Here is a 17,224-nt window from a genome sequence, read left to right as displayed (position 1 = left end):
CTTTACCAGCACCATGCAAACCAAAATAAAGGCTCCTGGGATTTTGGAGAAGCAAACCTAGAGCACTGTGACCTGGGAAAAAAAAGGAATGCAGAAATGGTTTTGGTAGTCTTCATGAAGAAATCCCTCTTTTGTTTTGGGAATGTGAGACCTTTGGCTCTTCTAAGAAAGGTGGTGGAAAATGTCATTTACTTCATATTATGGGAATTAAACTGCTTATCCTTTCCTGGGAGTTTTTTTTTTTCAGGATGTGAGAGAAGCAGGTTTGCCTGTCATTTGTGCTAATGGTCCCTATGACAGTGGCCTCTAGAGGTCGCAGGACCATACACATCTCAGAGGAAGTCAATCTACAGCAGTTCAGGAGCTGCTGTGTAAGATGATGGCTAGGAGCCAGGGAATAATTTTGAATTGGGCTACTTATATGTAGAATAATGCAGTAAAATGCTGCAAACTAGGTAAATACTGATGTATGTGCTCCAGTCTGCTTTTCAAGGTTGTCTCACCACAGTATTAAATCTGTGATAGCTCCATTACTATTGGATGAAGTTCCTTATTCATGGTTAAGGATGAAGCTGAAGCCATGGTGTTATTTTTATAGGGTAACCTTCTCCTTGGACCATAGCAGCCTGGGCTTGCTTCTTCTTGCTTCAGCGAGACATGCTTCTGATGCTGCCAGCTTAGTGTCCTGTCTGCCTGCTCATGTAGGACAACGTACTTCAGGCCTGGATGCAAGCACGGAGAAGTGGTGAGCAAATCCACTGTGTGTGATTACACTCAGCCCCACCAGTTAAATAATTTTCCTTCCCATTTGAGGTCTAGTGACTTCTGATTGAGGTGTGTACTGAGGTTTATGGTTTAGGAAAATGAAAGAGAGAGGGGAAAGGGAAAGAAAAATACTCAGCATGAACCTACAGTTCAGGAAGGATCCCACACAGCAGGAATGAATTGCAAAGAATTGCTGTGCTGGCCATTTTCAGACCTGACTGCTTACAGGTATGTCAGTGGGGCCAGGCTCTGCTCAGCTGGAGGTCAGTCTCTTTACACTCCAGTATTCCAGACAACAAAAGCACTAATGAAGGTCAGTGCTCCTCTCTCCCATCCTTCTGCTTGGACACTGATAGACACATAGCGAGAACTGTGTGGCAGGGAAACTTCTGCTAAGCACTCTGAATGTAGATAAGCCAAACCCAACATCTTGCAATGTCTGCAATGTCCCATTGCAGCTTGAATTGTCTCTGGAAGAAGTATTGCCTTTGGTCACAGGAGAAAGGCTTGGGAGGAGAGACCTTTGCAAGACACAGGGATGTGGCTGATGAGGATGTGGAGTGAGTGCAAGAGACAGCAAGGGCAATTTGCATTTATGTTGCATTTTTGGAGTGAAATATGTTGACAGAGTAATAAGCAACATGAACAAGCTGGTCACAAAAGTTTATTTTGTTTCCCATATTTAGTATGACCCAATAACACTTGGGCCTTAGGGAATCAGACTTCTCTCAGAGGGTAAAATAAGTAGCATCTGGTTTTCCCCTTCCATTCTTGATCATACAGGCGTGGTCTCTCTCCATCCCCACCTTCAGTGAGAGCTCGTAACCCGCCTGCAGAGGGTGCTTCTGTGGGAAGGCTGCTTGAATTTGGAGAGAGAGTGAGTGTTAAACACTGGGTAGATGGCCCTGAAAGGCTTTTCTCAGTGGGACAGAACATGAGATGCCCAGAGTGCTGGTGACAGAGGTGCTGCAGGGAGGTACCGGGGGGTGGTCACTTTGCAACACATACAGGAAAGACTGTGCTTTGGGGAGCAGAGCCACTCTGTCTACTCTGTCTGTCTTCTGCTTGCTAGGGGTAATTTTGGCATTCTTCTTCTGCCCTGCACAAGGGCATGCAGTGGCTGGCCAACACCACGACCATTTGCTGAAAGGAAAGTGGTGGACAGAGGCTCTGCCAGCTATGGTTGGGCAGGCTGGGAAGGGCTGGGGCCAGGGTGTGAGGCTGGGGTTGATGCCATCCTCCCCAGACCCCCACCCATGACAGGGCTGCAGGAACCCAAGGCACGTTGAAGGGGTTGCTTCAGTGCTGCTATTGGGCTGTGTCCTTTAAGTCAGTTTTCGCACTCAGCTGCATCTTGGTTTTTCCCTGTTTGTGATGCAAAGCTGAAATAACTCCCACAGTCTTGCAGTTTCATATAGTCAACCTCTGACCCTACCAGCTGGAAAGCCACTGGTAGCATAGTAATTACTCAGACGATGATTTTCTTTATTCTAATGAAGGTAATATATGATCTCTCTTCATAGTGTGACTGACTGACTGCTTCTTTTTTGTTGTTGTGTTTTGTTAATTTGAAGCCTCTGGGAATGCACCCAGTCTCTTCCTCCTGCCTTCCTCTCTTTCAAGTCTTCAAGGAGAAGTTATCCTTTATTTTCCATACCTCATTATTTGGAGGCACCTGGGTCAAAGAAGTGTGATTTACATCTTGTTCTGACACCTTTTCCAGGCTGCCCATTTGTATGCAGCATGCAGCCCTACCTTTGCTGGATAGATCACACACAGTTTGGAGCAGCAAGTGTCTTGACTGCCCTCAGTGCATTGCACATTTGCAGTTCACTTGCTGATAACTCTGAGTTTTTATGCTATATGCTTTGTCTAACACAGCTAATGCTTGACAGGGCTACACTTCTCTGCCTGTACAGCTCTCTGTCTCAGTACCTGTAGGGAGCTGACAACCATCCCAACCTGGTGCTGAGAATATTAAGATAAGGAAAAAAATCAGTTGTGATAGATTTTTAAGGGAATGTCCTCTTGCCTTCAGCTTCACATTACTAAGTACTGTTAGTGAATGTAATGAACATATGGAGAGAGATACGCATATCAACCTAGCCTTGTGTTTATGTAGTGTCTGTTTGTACACATATATGAAATACCAAACGAATGTCATCTTATTTGATAGAATGAGTGATGTTAATTTTACTAGAGCTACTCAAGAAAAGGACATACATCAGAACCTGACGCAGCCCTGATAGAGATTTTCTGGGCCTCTTTGTGGTGAGCCTGCCAAGCGCTCATTCCCCAGGCACATGGCAATTTTCTATATAAAGAACAGTTTTAAAAATAACTTATATACCCCTTACGTTCAGATTATTTTATTTTTTATTTTTTCCTGCTATGGAAAACTCAGCATTGTGATGACATGTAATCCCATGGGGGAAAGAGTATTCACCCTGCTTTACAACTTCAGTGCGCACAGTCTGGATAATAATTTGGGATTACATTCTTCTGAAATGCTTGAAATAAGAAATGAAAACTCGAACCAACCTTCCTGGGACTACAATCAATGTGTGTTACTTTTGCTTTCAGGACTTGTGGGCAGGCACTATACTTGGAGGCAGACTTAGAGCCAGGCTAATATTTCCTGTGTTCTGTGTTTTAAATTAAGATGCTGTTAGGATTGTTCAATATTGTATTAAATGCAACATGTCCTACTGAGAAGGCCACTCTTGCCCACCGGCTACTAAATGAAATTCTATAAAGAGGAAGCAGGGACAAAAATGCAGCTCTTTTTTCATTCTTAATAGTAATGACTAGTAACTTCTGAAGTGTTATAAAAAGCATAAACAAGCACACAATACTCACATATATGTATTATACCTACATGTCCAGAAATGAGGGCTAGGAATTCCTCTGTCCTGATACAGAGCTTTGCTCTGCAGAGGTCTGCATCCCACTGGCTAAGGCTCTCATGATTGTTGATGCGTAGAAATGGGCACTTGAGAGGCACAATAAAACTCAAGCAAAAGCAGAAGGCTTCCGTAGGTCACATGGACCATAATACTGAAGTGCCCATAACTCTCTTTTCTGGGGAAGGAGGAAAGCCAACTGATTTACTAGCTTAGTTGTAGACATTTTCAGTTAGATTAGATGAATTGCATCATAGAGTTTTGGAAGAATGATAACAGTGACCAGCCTTTTCCAGTGTAATAGATGAGCTTCACTCCCTGTGGCATTCAGAGATTTTTTTTTTTTATGGTGAACTTAAATGAGAGAAGATTGATAAGCTGAGCTGCATTTATTCAGTATCCTTCAGGGAAAGAAATGTAATTTGAGTGCTCAGTAAATCAGACTTGTCTGCATACATTTAGGAAAAACGAGTAGGATTCATTTTCCAAATATTTCTGCTTAATGCCATTTTGGACAATGTACATGGTCCACAAAGGTTTCTTTATAAGGCATCGTTCTTCCAAGTCTCCAGTGTCACTGCCCACTACTCTTGCAGTCTCCTCAGTCTATAGTGGTACTTGGTGCAATATTTAGTCAACTGAATCTCAACCAGTAATTACAAAGAAAAGGCTGGTGCTAAAGACACGTGGTGTTTGTTGGAGTAAGTGTCCTAGTCCCCCTGGTGCAATGAGCCTGCGTCTGACCATGCACTGCAGCATCTGTGACTGAAGGAAATGACCAAGACAAAGTGGCCAGTTGTTAGAGCAGGATGATGATATGCTGAGAGAGATACCGTGCTGTTTTGTGGATGGGAATAAATCACGACTCAGGCAGTTCACCCTCAGCTCACGTTGGTCAATCTCCCTAGCGCTTATGAAAATATTCTGCAGCCAATTTTATGCTGTGACGAGATGCTGAATGGATTAAAATATAATCTGATCTGCCAGAAACAAATGATTGGGATAGCTGCACTGCAAAACTTCACTCTGAGTCTATGCATGCTACATACATTACAGAAGAACCACTTTAGAAATGGTTTGCTAAATATGGCAAATGCGAGTGCTGTAGATTTGAAATGGCAGTACTCAGTGATGTCTGTTGCTGATGACTGTAGTAAATGCTCTCAGAGGTGGCTGACTGAAAATGATAGCAGCTGAAGCCAAGAAACATACACTTCTATTCTCCTTCCAACCATTGCACATTCTTTATTAAGCAGAATATTAAGTGTGAACAGTATTCATCTCCTAAAGTTCAAATTTTCGGAGGAAACGTCAGATAAATTCCACTCCAGCTTCTTTTAACTGCTTGCTAATTTAGTATCTATTGCAAACTGCATATGGTAGGAAAAAAAAAAGGGATACTCATCTGGATTCAGAGTAAGGCATCCAAAATTAATTTGAGGAAAATGTCCTCGATTCAGCAAAGTGCTTCAGCTTTAAGCGTGCAAATAGCTAATGAATCACATGCTTAAAGTAAGACTCATGTATGTGCTTCTTGCTAAATTAGGTATAAATTACATCTCCATATCAAACAGCAGCAAAAACCCATTAAAAAGGCAAAACAAAATACACAAAGAAAAGATAACCATGAAAGCTTTGGTTCAGAAGCAATGCTTACTCAGACGTAATGCAGCCAACATAAGGTTTGTTTTGTTTTACTCAATCACTTTATTATTTATTGCTCAGTATCAAAAGGAATCAAACTGACATTGATTAAAGGCCATTGTGAGTTGTAGGTAATATTCATATCTTTGAATTCTTTGAATTCTTTCTTTCTTGATGCACATTGTAGGGATAAATCAAAATCATAGAAGACTCAAATAGGGAATCACAGTATGATGCAATCATGTAAACAATAGCACATATGTATAGATTAATATTAATTAATATTCCTTTGCCCACTTGACAGGTCTGATCAAAAATAGCAAATATTTCAATACTAACAAACATTTGAGTTTTTTTCTTTGAACTAGTGAATATATATATAAAAATCATATAAAGCAGAGTGGATTATCATGACTTTACTTTTTGTCTTGATCTTTAAGGCTTGTCAGAATCCTCCCTCTTCCCACTAAGTTCACTGGTTACTTAGGAGAATGAGCTGAGCAAATGTTCGTTGTTTGCTCTGTAGAAAAGCCATTTATGAATTGCTGATATTCCCATAGAGGGAGATATGAAATCAGATACTTTTGGTCAGCCAGAAGGATGTGAATTATTGGTGTAGACCGTTTGTATTACGAAGGACGATGTTTCAACAGTTGACACCCCTGTAACTTCCTCCTCAGCAATTAAGTGATAAGAGCTGCAAAATGCATCTGGAGAGGCTGCAGCCTGACCTGCTCTGAGAGCTTCTGGTCATGTGTAGCACAGCGCTGGATTTCATAAGGCTTTGCATAAGGTCAGCTGTTGGGCATCCCAACTATGAGACCTGGGCTGTGCAACACAGATTCAAACTGCCTCAGTATAAGGAAGCAGACTGGACAGCATCTTTTTAGAAACAGTGTCAACTTTGCAAAGGCGTGTACTAACCTGGCGGCATCTGGATTTCTTCTTGCAGCATTGGCATATAGGACATCCATTTGTGGCTAATTGCAGTGGTATTAAAGACTGGCACTCAATCTCAGGCTGGTCAAATAAGGCGTGAATTCACCAGGGAGCTTTGGGACAGGACTTAATCTCTATGTCATAATATATACTAAGCTGTTTAAGTGTATTTGGTGCAATTACATCCAATCAAATGCTTGGAAATTAGGTTCACTGTTTTGAAACATCATAAGGCCCCTGCTCAGCAACACGATTGGCACCGGCTGACTTGTATAAGTTGGTGAAAATCCACAAGTCCCACAGACTGCTCTCCAGATCTTATACCCTAAACATATTTGAAGATGGAGGCTTACATGGACAAACCAGACATGTCTGTGCAGTTGCACTGGGACTGAGAAGGCTTATGGGAGGCTCACAGTTGTTAATGCCAAGGAGGTACTCATGTGAGTGCATTTACTGATGAATCTGCAGAACTATTAGCAGATGAAGACGACAACTTTGGTGGGTGACCACAATGCTAAGACACTCAGTGCCTTACTGTCACAAGTTCTGGGTTTAGGTACAATCTTCACTTCTGTGCGCAGTCTGTCCTTTTCCTAGTGTTTTCAGTCTTCCAGGGGGTTAGTTAACTGTCTTTTTTTTATATATATATAAATAGGATTAATATATAAAATCTCATAAGTGCAATAAACACAGAAAAATACAAAACGTTTCAAGCCTGTGGCTCTCTCTCAGCATTCTTCCCATTTTCTCCCTCACCAGATAAGGATGCAGGAAACACAGAGGGACACTTCCAAGAAGGCTCTTGAATCTCAGGGCAGGCCATTTTTGGGAGCTATGAGAGCAGCCGTCACACCTGGCACACACTGAGAGCTTTTGTTTGTATACAGAGAAAACAAAGGACATACAAGGTCGCTACTCTTTCATAAGGTAAGATTGCACAGAAAGAGAAAGCTGCTGACCTCCAGGGCACAGTGCACTTTTTTGAACTGACGTCCACATGGTGACTCCAAACTGCTTTGATATGAGACTAACATCAGGAATAAACGCTTAAACTGATCAGTTGATACAGGGGACAGAGCTGTAGAACCACAGCCACACTTTACTACAAGCATTGGGCTGTAGTATGAGGACAGTTTGACTGGTATTCTTCCCTCCCTCCCAAACACACATCTCCAACAAGAAAGTAGTCCAACAGTTTTCTAAGACATGAGACTTGAGTTTAGTCCTTTAGAACAGCTGTCCATTTCCATCAGGGTTGCAATAGCCATCTTGCACCAGAAATCACCCCAGACTTCTTTTTCTTACCTTATTCCTATTAGTTTCCAAGGGCCTCTCATTTCCCTAGAGGTTTCTAACTATATTTTCTTTCAATCATTCCACTTTTCTTATTTCTTAGTGTTGCTGCGGCAGTCTAAATGTCTTTTTCTTCTTGTAGTTGCAGTTTTCCCACTGTTTCCTTGAACATCTGCAAGACAGCCCATCTGGATTGACACGGTGTGAGATGAGGCAGACAGGCATTGCCAACAAAGGGCTCCTACTGCAGCAAGCGGGCTGTTGCAATCAGATGTTTTCTAAGACGTCTATGGGGACAAAGCCTTTCTTCTTCCCACTGTATACTTTGATGAAGCCATCGTGTTCCTTTTCTGAAGTCACGCAAATCTGGATGCAAAGAAGGTATAAAAATAAAAATCTCTTTGCTATGATGAAGAGATAAATTATTGAAATCTATTTGGCTGGTAGGCTGGACACTGTGCTGGTTGCTTCTACAGGTAGTTTAGAATCACTGCTTTGACAAGAAATTCAAAGTCATATGCTCAGAGCATTACCATTCCCCCTGACTCTCTGAAGTGCCACGTATGAATGAGAAATGTTAAAATCATTAACACCCTCCTACAGGATCAAATATTTTGAAGCTTGAATTACGACTTCAACCTAGTGTAACTATCGTGATTTAGTTGTCTGTGTATGAGAGATGTGGGTAATTCAGATCACGAGCTACCAGGCTCCCTCAATAGTTGATGAAAAATAATCACAATGCCAAGGTGGGTCACTCGTAGCAGCTGATCTGAATGCAGGCATATTCTCTTTGGCATATTTAAAGAGCCAAAGTGCTTCTCAGATGGGCAATGGGTCATTTTATTCACTCAGCTCTCTCACCTACAGGTGCCTGTGTCTATTTTGGATACCAAAGTATGTGACCTGAATACAGCTCAGCGAGTGTGTGTGCACAACTCCTGTGCCTAACAGAGGTAAGCATGATGGAAACGGTATGGTCTTCACAATAGTGCAATATATCACGTTAAGGATCTGCATTTCCTGAAGACCTTTGTGAAGTCAGGTATTTCCTTCCATTTTAGGGCCCATCTGAGGCTACTTTGGCAATGGATGAGCCATTTGAAAGCACTAGTACTTTGACTGGGCACTTGAGCACAGAGGCATAAAAATTAAGATTTTTTTTTTTCAAACATCTGTGCTAAAGAAAGATACATTTCCTACTACAATTCAATTACAGTTGAAAAATAGGCAGAAAGCTAATGGTGCTATTGAGATCATCTCACTGATTTCTCATGATGAAAGTGCCAGGTCTTTTAAGCTCTGTATCTGGATTAATACTCACAAAGGCTTTATCTGATGGGTCTTTACAGTGTTTAGTTACAAAAATTCAGAGAGTATGAAATGACCCCAAATGGCTAAAAATGTTCCTGACTAAATGCATTTCAGCATGACTCTTACAAATCGTACCTAAATAACATATCTCAACTGTGGGTCGTATTGTCCTCTTATTGCTACATGCCTAAAATTTGCTTGCAGTACTGATGCTGCTAGTTGGAAATGAAAGGCTATATGAAGGAGGTGAAGATGTTTCATATTTGCCACCTCCGGTATTTGGAAATGGTCAGATGTATCTCTGTAGCTGAAAACAAGGGTTTGAAAAACATACATGCTCATTAATATTCTTAACATTCTCATTAATATTCTACCTACTTAATTCTATCTGAACTGCATTCCTGGGTCAGAATGACTGAGCACACCAATAGAGTTGACATCCAATTAAAACAAAATAATATATTGTGGTTTGGGCTAAATCACACAGAAGGGGAGAGAGAGAAGTATGCAATTGATGCTGTTTTTGTTCAGGTACTGTTGCAAAAGAGCCAAGCTAATTTTGTGTGATGGATCTCTAGCACAGTAGCAGCTCCCTAGGCAGTCACATCATCATTTGAAGCAGAAGTGCGTGAAGCAGAGCTATACAGGAAGGTTCTTCTGAGTATTATGAGATGTTGCTCTGTCTTTGAGGAAGACTATGAACACCTCAACAACTAGAGAAAAAGCCTACAAAGAAGCACCAGACTAAGGATAAACGAGCACAGCAGAGTGTTCAAAAGTAGGGAAGAGCACCTTGTTTGAAAGATGCCCATTCTCAGTTGATCCCTGCATGGGAAAATAAACTTTTGCAGGCTCTCTGTAATGGGCCTGGCTTGTTAAAAGGAATGCCTGACTCCATCACTATGTTACCTCCTGACTAAAAAAGTCTGACAGACCTCTTCCCTGATGTCTTGCACTGTCAGCAGAATGATTTGTGGGCAAAAGGAAAGTACAGAACTTTCTGAACAGAGGTTTTCTTTATCTTTGGAGTGGAAAAAGGACAGCAGATTTGAACTTCAGAAATTTTTTTCATTCTGCTGCTGTTATTCAAGCTCTCCCTGATATCAGTGGGAATGCTTTGCTATAGCAAGAACTTTAGATCTTCACTGGGTATGTGGAAGACAGGGTCTTTCTGCAAGATTTTCTCTCGCTTCTCATACTAATACATTAATACATTCATCAATCTGCACTCTCACAAACTGCAGCTGAAGTTCTCTCACACTAATACTCTAAGCCCTGCCTTTGCCAGCCCCTGAATGGCAGAGGCTTTTCCCACTCTTTCCCAAGGAAGGGGTTGAGTGAAGGGCAGGTTGATCCCGGCTGCAGTATAACACCCTTTACTAATATGGTACAAGTCAGGAGGTCCCCAAGGCTGTAGCAGCTGCTGGAACTTTGCACAGCTCTGGAGATTCTCCAGATTCTGCACTTTCAGAAAAGGGGGAATGCAACTCCATCTTTGGGCACGTTTGTCCTCATTGCCTTTTGTGAGTATTGCCAAGGGTTTCATCCACAAGCCTTGGGATCTGGGTTTCTTAGGTGGGTGTGAATCAGGAGGAGTACATGGTGGTGTACAGAGTTTTGGGCTCCACCTGATGAATCAGCTGTAGCTGAGGACTAGTCCTGGTGACAGCAAGTGTGGTGGTTGTGAAGGCATAGCATGCCTAGCTGCCATCAGACACCCACAGTTCACTGCATCCAACTGGAAAATGCTTGAAATGACAGCTGCTCAGGCTGGTGTGTTCTGGGGGCAAGGTGGCTCAATTCCTCTGTGAATTCAGCAGTAACACAAATGGAGACAAACAGTGTGGTTGTTTTTTTTTTAGAAAGAAAACAGAAAGTGCCCTGGCTCAATGGAGTATGAATGGAGTAAGTCATGGGATAAGCAATCACATCTCAGGCTATTTCTCAGTTATCAAGGGATCTACAGAAATAACTGAAAGTGGGGTCTAGTATTATAAAGTCACTTTCTCATTCTTTCATCTCATTTTTCTTAAAAGAGAAAAACCAAACAAAACAAACACATGACAAAAATAAAGCAAACTACTGCTCAGATCCTGATTGATGTCTGAACTTGTCAACATCTGCCCTCGGGATTTCTTTATCCCTCAGCAGGGGAGATAGAAGCAATCAGGAAATGATCCTTCAAGCTGCTCTCAGAACTCTCCAGTGCTTCTAAGTCCTGTGGCAAATTCTCTTTGTCCCAGAGTAACTTTGAACTTGCTCTAGTTTTCTGTTGCTGTCTTCTGCTTATCTTCTCCCTTTCACATATTTAACCTGTCAGTAACAGGCTAGTTGTGATGAGACAGGAATTTGCTAGGGTGCTAGAAAAGGAGGAGCAACAGACATACAAACAATAGAATGTTATTTCTTCTTTAAAAACAAGGCTAAGTCTGCCTTTCTCCTGCACTTATCTGATTGAGCCCAGCCACTTCTACACTGGTTTCAGGCACAGCACACCCTGAACTCCAAGATGTTGCTGTCTCTAAGTACTGCTTATTCCCAAGCTGAATTTCCTATTTCATAATGAATTTTTCAAGGAAACCTTTGTGAAGATAAACCCTTGCATCTTGCATAAGACGTGCAAATGTGCTGCTTTGTTTTTGCCTCCATTTTCTCCCTGAGTATTGGCCTTGACAGAAAGGTCTGCATGAAGCTGAAAACCCAACACACTATTCATAGGACATGAAAACAGCAAATGATTCCAGAGAAAGCCTCACCTACTGTGCTTCAAACTTTGAAAATGTCTCTACTCACATGAAATGGAGCCACAGATTGCTTTGTGTAAAAAAATACCCATCATTTTTTTTGCCTCTTTCCTTACAAATACAGACTCTCAACCTGAGAACATTCATGTAAGGTACAAAAGAGATGGCAACCTGCAGTATAAACCATGGATGTTATCAAGCATTACACTGAAAATTCATATTAAAGGAACAGGATAAGTTTTCCTGTTCGCCTTCATTGTAAGAATGGCTCTGAACTCCTGTAAAAACACTGCAGAATTTACCCCAGTGAATTAACACAATAAAATGAAGACAATCTGCCATACTACAGTTACACAAATTTATGAGACCAGTTAATGAGTTTTTTCTAGCTAAAGTGAGACTTGACAGGAATTGGTAGCAATGAATAATTTCTCCTCCTTGCTAATCTAAAACAAGTCAGTGCTTTGCATGTACTACATATATTGTGCTCCCAGGACTCTGAACGCTGTGAGACAGCTAAAATGGCTGCTTAGACCCACAGAAATCCCCAAGCAGAATGCAAAAAAGAAAGAATTCTGCAAAACTTTTTCCAGAATTCCTATTCAGATTATTTTCCTTTTCTTTCTGTGCCCTCCCTTTTCTTCAACTCTCTCAATGGGAGAAATAAACACTGGGGAAATAAAGGATGGAAAATAAGAGAAACAGCTGAAGAAAGAAGGAAGGGAGGAAAATTGAGCCTGGAAATATAAAATAAATGTTTGAAGTAAAAAATTCCTGGTAACAAATACATTTTCTTTCACAGCACGCAGTGTTGTTCCTCAGGAAAGGAAGGACTGTTCTGCTGAAAAGAAGAAAAAAATAAATGGTACCCTTGAGGAAGTGATCTCTGAGGCAGGCACACATCCTGTGGTCTGGTCTGGCCCATGGCCCTACGCTGCTACCACATGTTGGCCCTGTGCAGGTTGCCAGCTCTCACTAGGAACTGTCATAGGGGGCTCAGTACCTGTATGGGACTACAGGAGCAAGCAGATGAGTTTTTGGAACTCATTCCATCTCAAAATTACTCAAAATGGCCTTGAAGTTCTTTGAGCATCCCCTTTTTAAGATAATCTGTGCAAGGATGGAACAGGCTCTTACCACCCTGAGCTCACCTGCTGCTTCAACCTTGTCTCTGCCCCCCTGCTTTAACCAGATTTTCATTTCACATTAACCCTCAGCATTTGTTTAAGATAGATAGGGATAAATAAGAAGGGAAGGGAAGAGATAGACAAATAGGATGGTTTCATAATCCCATTTTTACCCCTACCACAGACAATGCCTCACTCCTCACTGCAAGCTCCCTTGTGAGCCTATTAGGAACTAGGAAACAATAAGAAGCCATTGTGCTCAGATGCTGCTGCCAGACCTGCCCACTTAACAACTGTGGTCTTGTGAGAAATGAGGCAAGAAACTGCACCCTCACTGCCTGTAGGAGCAGCCACACTGACAGAGAGGATATGGTGTGCCTGCTGACAAGAAAGGACTCAGACTGCAGTCCTTCCTTTGTGCTGGCAAGCAAATCTCCACACTCCCATTTCCTCAAGCTTCTGCATTGTTAATCCTAGAGCACAAAAGGTGCCAAACCTCCAGCCTGGCTTTGGTAATGACTTCTTCCCTGTGTGCACAAATATAAATAATAAAAAGAAGAGCAAGGTGAAAAAAAAAACAAAGGCACATTATCTCTTTCCAGTAACTTGAAGGTTGCCAAATGTAGTAAGTGCACAGGGCAGCTGAAATACATTCCTGTTACTGTATACTACGCCTTCCTTACAAAGCTGTGTATACTCAAGGACTGTTAGCATTAGTACATTATGATGTGCCACAAGGCAGCAGCAAAGGCACGAGTTAACCTTACCCACTGCTGGAGTGATGTATTACAAAAGTTCTGAGTGGAAAATGTGTAATCCTGGAGTTCGCTCTAATGCTGATTTCTGCTCCACTTTGCTAAAATCAATGGCTTTTCAGGCACTGAAAGGCAAACACCTCCTGGTGACGTTATATAAACTGCCAAAGGAAAGGAAGGTGGAACAAAACTGGGCTTCACAAAATACAGTGATAGAAAGCCAGCTTCCTGTTTTGTTCAGGGTTTGGAGAATTTAGCCTGTGGGTGGCTGTCAGCCAGCCATCCTTCTATCTGCATGACCCTATGCCACGAAACTTACTGTTTTGAGCCAAATTCTTCTTTCACTTTACCGCAGCAAACATTTATAGCAGTATTATCAGATATACGGAAAGACTGGCAAAAATTCTGTTTACAAGTGCACTTAAAATCAAATCAAAGGCGTAACAGTGGCTGTGGTTTCCACCTTGTGAACCCACCCGAATAACCCAAGCCAGAAGGAACTGCTGAAAATATGCAAGGTGAATGGACTTTGTGAATCTTCACTGTATGTGGTGTACTATAACTCCCACTTGCTGCTTAAATTATGACTTGTAGAGAGAATATGCAAGTAGCATCACAAGCTATTAATGACTAAATATATTTTACAACCAGTGAATAAGGGATAAATTTAAGATTTACAGTTTTCTCAGTGATGTCTTAACTCTGCTCCTGCTGAAGCTGAAACAATGTGCTGTGTTTATGTTTAGGAAAGGTAAGGTCTGGGAAGGGAGCTACTCTGTTTTATTAGATTAGCTTAATAGCGTGGAGGAGAGCAGACCATGTGTTAGGCACTCAGGCCTACCCCTACAACTCTGTTTTCCAAGCTGTCCCTCTGAGGTGACATATAAATATCTTTATGAACATCTGTAAGCCTGTAAACTTAGACCACAATAAATAGGAAGAATGTGTTAGCTGGTTAGTACATCATTACCACGTTAATGGTAAATCTTGAAAACAGCTGAACTGCAGTGAACAGCATCTGTCTGTGTCCATTTTGCACCTTCCCTCTGGTCACATCAATTTGACTGTGGGATGCTCAAGTCTGCTGGGAATTCAGCCCAGTGGGTCTCCTTGCATTTACCTGGTTCTCTTTCAGAGTTATCTGCCCCTGCTCCTTGCAGCCAATGAATGTCCTGATACATCTGTAAATCTTCTCATCATGTTGCACTCTTTGAACGAAGTTAGCAGGAAAAAATCCAGTTCTGTCATCAATTTTTCCCTGTGGAGAAAATGTATTGACAGAAGAAAGCTGTTAACAGCAGTAGCTTTAATGCAAGCTCAGTATTGAAAATAATGTATTTTTTCCCTTTGGAAATGAGAGAGATAGATGCACAGTAATTAGAACATACCTTCCACCAGTCTTCATTGGAATCTTCCAGAAGAGTAATCATATCCCCTGGCCTGTAATTAAAAGAGGAAGAGTGGATTAGGATGACTCTTAATAGCTATGCTGCATCGGCTCCCACAGTTACCTTCTAATAGGTAGGTGGTCCTTCCTTGGTCATTTTATCTGAGCATTTATTGCAGGTAGACTCAGTGAGGCAGAAAAGTTTTCTTAAATCATACTAAGTAAAGTAGGAAGAGAATTGCTGTATGCTGGGGCTAGAACTTTATTGTGAGACAACACCTTCTGTGAACAGGAATTTCTGCTTCCTGTTTAATAAGAAACTGTTTAAAATGCAATCCCTATTTGTTACAGGCATTATCTTGTTACTTCAAGACATTTTGCATTGTTGGGACACACTATTTTATCATCTGTGTTTTCAAGCTGTGATTGCAGAAGGAAGGCAGCAGGAAAATGGTTCTATTTAACTGACAAAGGCAATTAGTCAGCAGGGATATAATTTTGCCCAGGAATCTTTTTCTTTCTTTTTTTTTTTTTTGAATGGCACATATTTACCTCTATATACCTCAATGCAGGGTTGTAATTGCTAAGTATCAGCATCCAGCTGACTAGTTCCAAAGCAGAGCTAAGAGAATAATTTGGCTGGAAATGCTAATAGTGAAACATGCCGCGCTGATTTTGTACAGGTAGTTGAACAGTTATTTGACTTCCTTTCCCCATTGGTGGCACTTCATTAATGTTATTGTGTAATTATAATCGCACTGTGTTGCAGAATGTAAGTGGCAGCCCATTTGCAAATGGATTAACCTCAGAAATCTGTCTGCTTGATAAGAGGCATCTCTTTGATCTTAACAGAATTAATGGTTGACCCTTAATTATTTAGCTTTCCTTGCATATCATGTTAGTCTCTTTGTATCAGTGAGGTATCAGCACAAGAGTCTGACAACACACTGAGGACATGTGATAAATAGAGAATTTAATGGGCTCTTGCAGAACACATGTAGAAGACATGCACTTGTCCAGCTGGAGAGCCTCTCTGGTCTATTTGCCCAACAGTTATCACTGCTGCTAACAAATGGAGATACAAGAATTTAGTCTTTCCTCTAACACGGCGGGGTTTGAACCTGAATTTTTAGGTTTCAAAGGTGCTATCAATAAGGCAATAGAGTAGGCTTTTCCTTCTTTGGGAAGCTGTTCCATTGTGCTTGGAATAATTAAATGTTCTTGCTGTGAGAAAGGAAGCTAGAAAAAAGAGATGACTTGGTACTCTTGTGGTAAAAAAATTCTTCCAAAGGAAGAATTCTGTCCAAAGGAAAGGACATCCAAGTCCAGTTAATATTTAGTATAAGATACTTCGGTTTTGAAGGAGCCTAACGTGTCACTCCAAAGTGAACAGGCTGTAATGTTACTGGCACCCTGACACTGCAAGGAGGAACATCTTCAACAAGAAAGATTTAGAGAATTCCAGCTTTTAAATACCTTCCAGCCTGTTGAGTAGAAAAAAACTTTGAAGAAGAAAAATTTCAAGTTGTCAGAGGAAGAGGGCAACTGAACCTGAAGTCTTCCACATCTGAGTGATCTGAGCACTGAGATTTTACATACAAGACCTGCAAATTCAGCTGATACTTTTTAGTACAGGACTAACATTGATTTCTCTAATCTGAAAGGATTCATAAATAGAAGTTCCAGGTGAACCTATATTATATTTTTCTGCATAGATTTAGGCTGCAAAATCCCTAATAGGGGGCAATCTGCTGGGTGTTTACTGCTTATTGAAATGGTCCTGTGGACTTACCCTATTTTTTTAATCCCGGACAAGTACTCTGCTCTACCTCAGTGTTCTAGACGTCAGTAGGTGCCAAGATAGGCGCTTATAATGCAGTATCTGAAACCCTGTGTGCCTTACTCCAGAACTTACTTCAGGCACTGTAAAATATGGCTATCTCTTAGAATAAGCTTGTTACTGGACTATCCCTTTTTACTGAAGCCAGAGCTCTGGAAAGCAAGACTGATTGCTTCTGCTGCTGAGGAAGGAATCAAGGTTATGTCAAATACAAATTGCTGCTGAAATCAGGACTGTCATCTCTCAGCTGCAGCAGTCTCCTGCCCATTGCATGCCCTCATATGAGTGCTCAGATCTCCACAAATCTCCCTTAACATTTCCTTCCAGCTCACCTCCTTCCTCTACAAGTTCTCTTCCTTCTGTTAAGATGATCAGCGTCCAGTCGATCCCTGACTTGGGCTGCCAGGACAGTACATATCAAATCTTCACAATACTGCTGTGCTGAACCCATCTCCAGAAACTCAATTTTGTTGAATAAAAATTCATCCAAATGACCTGAATCCTGCCCTG

At 41.4% G+C, this 17,224-nt stretch overlaps 1 protein-coding gene and 1 long non-coding RNA gene across 4 annotated transcripts in view; one reads left to right on the top strand and one right to left on the bottom strand.

Annotated features, from left to right (window-relative positions):
• Positions 1-602: 602 nt before the first annotated feature.
• LOC128087337 (uncharacterized) lies at positions 603-4,812 on the top strand. The gene is made up of 3 exons (XR_008209795.1): positions 603-745; positions 1,549-1,642; positions 2,340-4,812. It is a non-coding gene; the product is annotated as an uncharacterized LOC128087337 (long non-coding RNA).
• A 70-nt stretch (positions 4,813-4,882) lies between these two features.
• The window catches only part of STAC (SH3 and cysteine rich domain), a 73,096-nt gene continuing 60,754 nt past the window's right edge, over positions 4,883-17,224 (bottom strand). For all 3 annotated transcript variants that reach the window (XM_052696773.1, XM_052696775.1, XM_052696776.1), the window contains exons 9-11: positions 14,876-14,927; positions 14,608-14,745; positions 4,883-7,913 (exon numbers count right to left, since the gene is read on the bottom strand). In XM_052696773.1, the coding sequence (XP_052552733.1) occupies positions 7,815-7,913; positions 14,608-14,745; positions 14,876-14,927 (289 nt within the window). In that variant the 3' untranslated portion in view covers positions 4,883-7,814. The remainder of the gene's footprint in view (positions 7,914-14,607; positions 14,746-14,875; positions 14,928-17,224) is intronic.

The sequence above is a fragment of the Tympanuchus pallidicinctus genome, unplaced genomic scaffold, assembly GCF_026119805.1.
Source record: "Tympanuchus pallidicinctus isolate F22 unplaced genomic scaffold, pur_lepc_1.0 scaffold3, whole genome shotgun sequence".
NCBI lineage: Eukaryota > Metazoa > Chordata > Aves > Galliformes > Phasianidae > Tympanuchus > Tympanuchus pallidicinctus.
Note: the sequence above shows the minus strand (reverse complement) of the source record. Positions and strands in the feature narration are given on the sequence as shown.